At 35.0% G+C, this 7,813-nt stretch overlaps 1 protein-coding gene across 1 annotated transcript; it reads right to left on the reverse strand.

Moving 5' to 3' along the window:
• Positions 1-4,593: 4,593 nt before the first annotated feature.
• On the reverse strand, positions 4,594-6,156 carry LOC148279456 (prostatic acid phosphatase-like). Its single transcript, XM_088229916.1, has one exon. It carries the CDS (start codon positions 6,056-6,058, stop codon positions 4,739-4,741), a length of 1,320 nt encoding a protein of 439 aa, XP_088086042.1. The 5' UTR covers positions 6,059-6,156; the 3' UTR covers positions 4,594-4,738.
• Positions 6,157-7,813: the final 1,657 nt, after the last annotated feature.

The following is a 7,813-nucleotide window of genomic DNA, read 5'->3' on the forward strand; positions in this document are numbered from 1 at the left end:
TATTTGTAAAACTTTTTTAAACATAACTGTAGCTCAATCACGAATAACTATCGACGTGCTAGTAAGCGACGTGATAACACTTTCTCACCATGCTTTCAAAACATGGATAAACTATCGTATTCGCGATCACAATGCAACATCCGTGAACAGCCAATATTAAATGACAAAATATTTACGTTTCGCGACGTATCAGTCACATTTTTAATTTCACCGATGTAAATCTGGAAAATATTCCAAAACTGCTATTTTCATTTATTTATTTATTATTTATCACGCTATTTATTGTATTTAGCCGACGGTTGGCTAGCCAAATGTCAAGAAAAGCAGTCGCCATAGTAATTGTAATTTAATTTTCACTTTTTTGTATTAGATACTTCTTACTATTTTGCAAATGCAATATGTTGTATTATTTTTTTAAGTAAACACTGATTTTTCGCGAATAAACTGTATCTATTTACGACTTTACGAGGCAAACAAAAAACAAACAGACACAAGCATTGAGTTAGCGATTACACACGCATTGACTTATGACTGCGATAAGTTAAGCATGTTCATTATTGTTCATTGTGATCGCTCAAATGCGTAGCATGTTTTTAAGCACGTCGATAGTTATTTGTGATTGAGCCACTGGCCTCATATTACGACAAAATTTTCACATCACTATCAACTACGCGAAGTATCGAATTCATTTATCCTAAATTGGAATAGGGAAATATCACATACTACGAATATTGATAAAAATATGTGAAATGTATTCAGAAAAAATATTTGGATTTTCAAAATCGCTGTGAATATTTTCGAAAAACGTTTCCATTAAAACACGCCTTTACGAAAACGCGACATGAGTGGCCTTGACTCCCGTGACGCCGAGATTCGTAAAGCTAGGGTTTCCTAGGACAGCGGTGCCCGTATCTTAACGGCCGTAGTGAACGGTGATGCGGTGGACAGCCGTCGTAACGGTGACTAGAAATTGATTTTCTAGGAAAACGGTGTTAAATGGTGTCAATAATACCGTTTTCCTAGGAAACCCCTCTCTAGTCACCGTTACGAGTTCTGTCTACCGCATCACCGTTCACTACGGCCGTTAAGATACGGGCACCGCTGTCCTAGGAAACCCTAGCTTAACAATATACGACGGACTATTTAAACGGTCACAAACAACGGTCGAATTTAACCGAATGGTCATGTATAATGGGCGTGGCCAATGCAATGAAGCGTTTTTGAGGGAATTTCAAATTATAAATCGTATAATTTGATATATTTTCTGATGTGTATTCGAAATTATATACCTATAATTACTAAATAAATAAAACAGTGTATGTCACTCCAAGCACAAGAGCTAGTCTCTTTTTTGGAAAGTTACAGTTACAGAATTTAAAAAATATAAAAGTAGATTGTAAAAGAAAAAAAAAACATCCATCATTTATGTGACTATATTAATTAAAATATTATATATATTATATATATAAGGGTACTACTTGCAAACCCGACAAAATCTAAAATTCAAAAAAAGTAAGATATTAATGAAAACTTATTCAGAATACAATTTTTCACAATAATTTTAACATTGTCAGTTAAAAATACGACTGAATTTGTAAGACTTGACTTTTAAATCATCGGTTTGTTGCAAACATGGCAACCTCTACTTGAGTATTGCAAAGTTGGTAATGTATAAAATTAAATTTATTATTTCACTACTGCTTCTTGACATAATCATGCCTATGTCATCACTGCTTACGTATAAAATATTTAATAATTATAATAAAAAAAATATGTTTAAAAAAAGTTGAAATTAAGTATTGTGTCAGTTTTTTTTGATTTGCTCAAAATAAAGAAAGATGGATTTTGGCGGGTTTGCAAGTAGTACCCTCATATATATACATATTATGCTATTAATATTAATATGTACAGTTTTATTTCTACTCACAACAGTATTTCAATGACCCTTATTATTATATATATATTAATCCATATTTTTTTTAAAAAAAACGTGATGTTTCCCTATTCAATTAGTAAATAAATTAAGATTTCCAAAAATTCTTCGATGAATTAAAAAAATCGTACTGTAGTCTAGAAACACTTTAGAAAATAATAAATATAAAAGTATGTTTGTATGAATAAAATAAATTGTTGAAATTTTAACATGGTAAATGTAAAAGACTGTTATGTTCTGTGTAAAGATTCAGCTTTAATGATCTGCCCTATTCGGAAAATAATCAAGTTATTACAATCTAATAAACGAAGAGTTGTATTTCATTTCCCGCCATCAATCACCACTCCTTTATCCGCACTCCGATGGTATGGACCAGTAGCGGCGGTAGGGTAGATATAAAAGGGCGCTGCAGGCGCCCCATTTTATCCTCTCGCTCATCGAGCGAGTCCAACATACTCGTAAATTTCCTAAATCTAGCGACAAACTCGTTATAGTGGCCCACGATGAGCCTATAACTCCTCCAAAAAAGAAATTTGATGTTGAATTTTTCTACAGCCATTTGGACACTACCTTTATTTCACTCAATGAAAGATTCAAAAAGTTAAATGAGTACTCGAAATCTTGGTTTTTTCTGTTCAATATAAAAAAATATTCCGGAAAAACCAGACCTCAAACTCTAGTAATTTCCAATTGAAATTAATAGTAGATTCTTAATCCGATATCGATGGTTGTATGTTGTGTGATGAACTCGTAAGTCTGAAATCATTTTTGCCTGATCAGAGTGTGGTTAATCTTGTCATTGTTTTGAATTTTATCAAAGATCGTAACTTACAAGAACTGTATCCAAATATATGGATAGCGTTGCGAATATTGATCACTATACCTACCTGTAACGGTTGAAAGAAGTTTTTCTAAACTTAAACTGATAAAAACTTATCTACGATCGACAATATCTCAATCTAGATTGACAAACTTGGCATCTTTGTCAATCGAAAACGAAATTGCGGAAAACATAACCTTAAATATATAAATAAAAGATTTCGTTGATAGAAAGACTAGAAAAGTAAAATTTTATTAGTATTTTTTGAATAAATGGTTATTTTATCCTTGCCTTTTTTCGTATGGGTTTAAAGGGGTGGAAGATAGGGGCGCCGTAGAAATCCCGCCCAGGGCGCTGGTAGTGCTAACACCGGCCCTGGGTATGACAAATCCAAATGTTTGTAGACAGGACTTCCTCCCTAGGGAGTTATTCAGATCTAAATTTGCTACAGCAGAGAGGGAAAACATTTTTGAAAAGGAAATTCAGCCTGTCCGTAAAACTAACTGGTTTACATGTTTCTTTAATTTTTGAGAGTCGTAATAAAATATATATTTATGTGTGTGTATATTTTGTTACATGTATTTTACCATCATCCAATGGAAAAAACACATGTTACAAAATATTACCATAAACGACAAAAACAAATGATAAAATAAGGCAAAAATCCTAGCTTGCCTGGCTAGTCGGGACCTGAAACAATGAACGTTTGTGCATTGTAAAAACAGCGCAATAAAAAAATAAATAAATATGGATTGGGTTGGATTATTGGTCTACCATTGTTTGGACACCCTCATAAAGAAAACAGTTAGATTATTTGAAAATTTGTGTAATTGAAATTTTATTATTTGTAAAATATTTTATTAACGAAAAGTTATCAGAAAAATTCCAGTAAAAATATATATTTTTATTATGATTAATCACAAATTATTACTAAAACATCAAGTAATTTCAAACAAAAATAAATATGTAATAAAATAACATACAGTCCATTGAAATATTTAATAAAGTTTGCGTGTGTGTGCTTAGCAAAAAGCTTTCTAATAAATCATCTTTCTAATAGATCAAGTCAAAGAAGGAATCGTGTGTTAGAAATACCGCATGGTTAAACGAGGCTCGCACAGAGACATGCATATTTTATAGGCCCAAAATTTTTTAATTCTTTTTTACTGATAATATTTCATTGATTCCGAACTTTCAAAATTTTCCTTCTTTTACAAAACATGCACTATCCTGGATTCAAACTAAAGATATGAACTCTTTTTTTCTATGATTTATTTTGTTGCCCTAAGGAATATTTTTCTGTTTTTTTTTTAAATATATATTTTTTTTATTTCCTTTTTTAATTACTATAAAAAAATACCATATTATCTTTTACAGAATATTTTATTTTTTCTTTCTTATGTTATACAAAAATATTATAACTGTCCATTATTTATTATAGGAGCAAAAATTCATTAACATTTTCTTGTATACCCACGAACAGGCCATGCTTTTGTGGGATTTTTGTTTACTATTTTTCTATTAATATGTATTTCATTGATATGTAATTATGCTCTATTTTTTTAATACTCTGTTTTATTATTATGTTTATTGTAAAAAAAACAAAAAATTAAAAAAATGTGCATGCAAAAATATATGTTTACAGCGTACTCCGACAGAAACAAGACTTTAACACAATATTATTAAAAAATCTAACACACGGTATCTACTTTTGATTTTGAGGTGAATATTATAATACGAAATATTGTTGCCAGTAAGAAAATACTATCAATTATTTATTGACTGAAACTAAAGGTCTAAAAACAAAAATAAATGTAATGAAAACACAGTCCATTTAAAATTTGTACGTATTTATTTTATATTATGTTTTTATAATAATAATGAGCAAAATAATATCAACGTTGAGTAAATCAATAAAAAAATATTTACACAATAAAAATTAGTAACACCGAGTCAGAGATCAACAAAAAGTCAAAACAATCACTTTAGATTCTTTCGTAATTATCGCCGTTCAACGTACTGTAGTTGGGCTTCCGCTGTTCGGAGTTCATGATGTGTGGTTGATACATTTGCCACAACGGAGGCCTTCCGCATATGTAGAGTTTCGTGCAGAACACCACCAACAACGCCCCCAAACCCGCTGACCCGAGCGCTGTCGCCCACAGCAAAGAGACGTCTTCGGCGGTTTTGATTGCGCACAAAACGCGCTTTTGTGTCTTGAAGCATTCCTTATCAATGTCTTCCGGGATAATAGGCTGGAGAACTTCTTTCAATTTCTTGACGTAGCAAGGCGTACCGCACTTTTCTATGAACATCTGCTTCGGGTCGGCGAACGAGTCATTCCTGTAAAAGATTTCTATCGTGTTCCCGTTCTCGAAATTTCCTCTGCGTACTTCAAATATGAGGGAAGCCGCGAAGCCGGATGGCGCCCCGTCGAAAAGACCCAGACAGTTCAACAGGCCGATGACCGTGAAGTCGTGGCCGCTGTAGATTAAAATTTTCTTGAATTTAGAAGACATTCCCCCGTTTTCTGCGTTGAAGATGATGTCCTTCAAAAGCGTGCCGTATCGCAAGCGCGCGAGGAGAGGCGTCGCCGAACTTCTGCTCAAATATCTCCCGGTCATATTTTTCAAAGGTTGCGGGTAAACTAGTTGCGTCCATTTCGGCAGAGTGTAGTTCCTCTGCTGCTCTATCATCATCAAGCTGTAGAGGGACTCCGCCGATTCCAATCCGTTCACCTTCCTCCCGATCTGTTCGGACAGCCACTCGTAGAACGGTCGTCGGTGGTATTCTTCCAGCCTGAATTCGGGGGTGTTCGTGAAGCGCTCCAACTCCTGGTCGAAGGCGGGACAGGTCTTGTGGGGGGAGAAGAGTTTGTCGAACTCCGACGGGGCGGAGTGTATCGGGACGGCCTGGCCGGGGTAGAGGGCGGAGGTCAGAGCGAACGCCGAGGCGAGAGTCCTGGAGATCCCCGTGCTTCGCACTAGGATGTCGGAGGTCTTGTATTGGGGCGGGATGAACTGGGGGTAGCGGTCGCGCAGCCAGTTCCCGAGGGACTTGTGCTGTTTGGCTCCTTCTTCCGTCAGCTGCAGCCATCCTTCCGGCCAGTGTTTGGAGTCCCTCCAGGGGTCGCTGGGGTAAGGATTTTTCGGAGTGCGTTGTCCGTGTCTCGTCACCATGGAAACTTGCACAACATCTCCCTCCTTGAAGCCGCTGTTCAGTTCTTCTATGAAGTCTTCTGCCGCTATGTTTTCCGCGATCACGCAACTCGCCAAGCACAGGAACAACGGCGCAGTTGCTCGCATCTCACAATACTAAGCGAATAATACTGTTGGAAATACTTCGGGAAACAGACGAGCTGCTCGGTCCGAAGCGGCGATAGCGACTCCCTGGCGATAACTGACCGATGGCGATGGTCGATATACTAACTTATGTAAGTCGTTCCGATTTGTTTTGAAGTGATAAGAGCGCATAGCTTTGTTTACGCTTGTACTGCGAAACCGTCCAATTTTGCCCTTGATGGATATTTTGCCCACTGAGTCTAATCTACGCCCAACCTTTAAAAAAATATATTTCCATTTACAATATTTGAGTACAAATGTTTGTAGACAAAAGACTGGATTTTACCCCTTTGGGAGTCACCGAGACTAACAAATCACAACAGGGATGGAGAATACCTTAAATAAGGAAATATGGAAGTATAGGTATTTACAGGGCTTATGACCTGTCAATGGCTGGTTTAAGTGGACACTTTACACACTGTGTAATATTCACCATTTTGCCCATGTTTGAACATCCATTTTTTTTAAAATTCTTCAATTTGTTGATTTTAGTGAAGTTAAAGAGCTGAAACCTTTATTGTTGTGAAGAGAAAAATTGGAAAACTGTTTTCAGGCGTTGCCTAGTATGTGAAATAACTCAAATAAAATAAGTCAAATGAATGAACGAAAAAATGCGTTAGGGTTGTCACTTTCTAAGGTTTTGCACACATTAAATATTTTACATTTTCAAAAGTATTATCATTATAGTGGATAATTTAATTTAATTCTTCTTTGCCTTTCATTTGATGTGTTTTTATTTTTCGTATATTGATTTTTAAAAGTTTCTGAAGCATTTCTCAGTTTTGATTTAGTACACAATTTGTTTCTATATTTGATAATTTCCATTATATCTGGAGTTAACTCGTTAAAACTGGTTATTTAGGTAATTGGATTATTAGTATGCAAAGGTTTTTATAAATTTTTATAAATAAAGAAGGTTGATTATTTTTTCCTAAGTTATCAATCAGATTTTGACAATCCTAAGGCCTTTAAGTTGCTTATATGAAAACAAATAGATTTCGGCGGGTAAAGTTGTCCACTTGTTTTTAAACGAATCTTTTATTAATTAGCCATTGAAAATATGTTCGAACGATAATTTTGTCCTCGAACTAATAATTCCATAAAGTAGTTCTTAGACAAGAACGCTATATGAGCTACAGTTAAACAAATAATGGTTGCGGGCAAGCATGGACGAAAATGAAAGTAATTTTGCCCGCCATCAAAATTTTATATTGGTTGGAATCGCATTTAAATATGACTGAAATAACAATTGTAACCCAATTCAATTAACATATTACAACAGAGATGAAGAACATTTAAGAGAAGGTAATATAGAAGTCTAGGCTTCTACAGGGCCTATGACCTGTCAATGGCTGGTTTAAGTGGCCACTTTACACACTGTGTAACATTCACCATTCTGCCTATATTTAAACATCTATATTCCTTCAATTCTTTCATCTGTTGATGTTTGTGAAGTTACACAAACGGACAAATCGGACAAACTCAAAATATTGTTCTTGGAACTGTTTGTACAAGGAGAGAAGTACAAAGGGGCCTCCGTGGTGTAATGGCAAACATATTAATTAGATTAATGTTTTTTTTCAAATCTGGGTGTTTTGGGCAGTAATTCACGTGATTGGGATTCTTGGGAGGTTGTGGTGCAAAGAAAGCAAATAGTCTATATCACATCATATGGAAAAGGTAAAGAGAAACGCAGTGCAGAAAGACGACTTATCTCTT

Source organism: Micrasema longulum, unplaced genomic scaffold, assembly GCF_059751315.1.
Source record: "Micrasema longulum isolate JH-2025_06_02 unplaced genomic scaffold, ASM5975131v1 h1tg000723l, whole genome shotgun sequence".
NCBI lineage: Eukaryota > Metazoa > Arthropoda > Insecta > Trichoptera > Brachycentridae > Micrasema > Micrasema longulum.

Bases quoted from the DNA above. Each gene is read 5' to 3' on its own strand.
- LOC148279456 (XM_088229916.1), bottom strand. From the start codon at position 6,058: ATGCGAGCAACTGCGCCGTTGTTCCTGTGCTTGGCGAGTTGCGTGATC.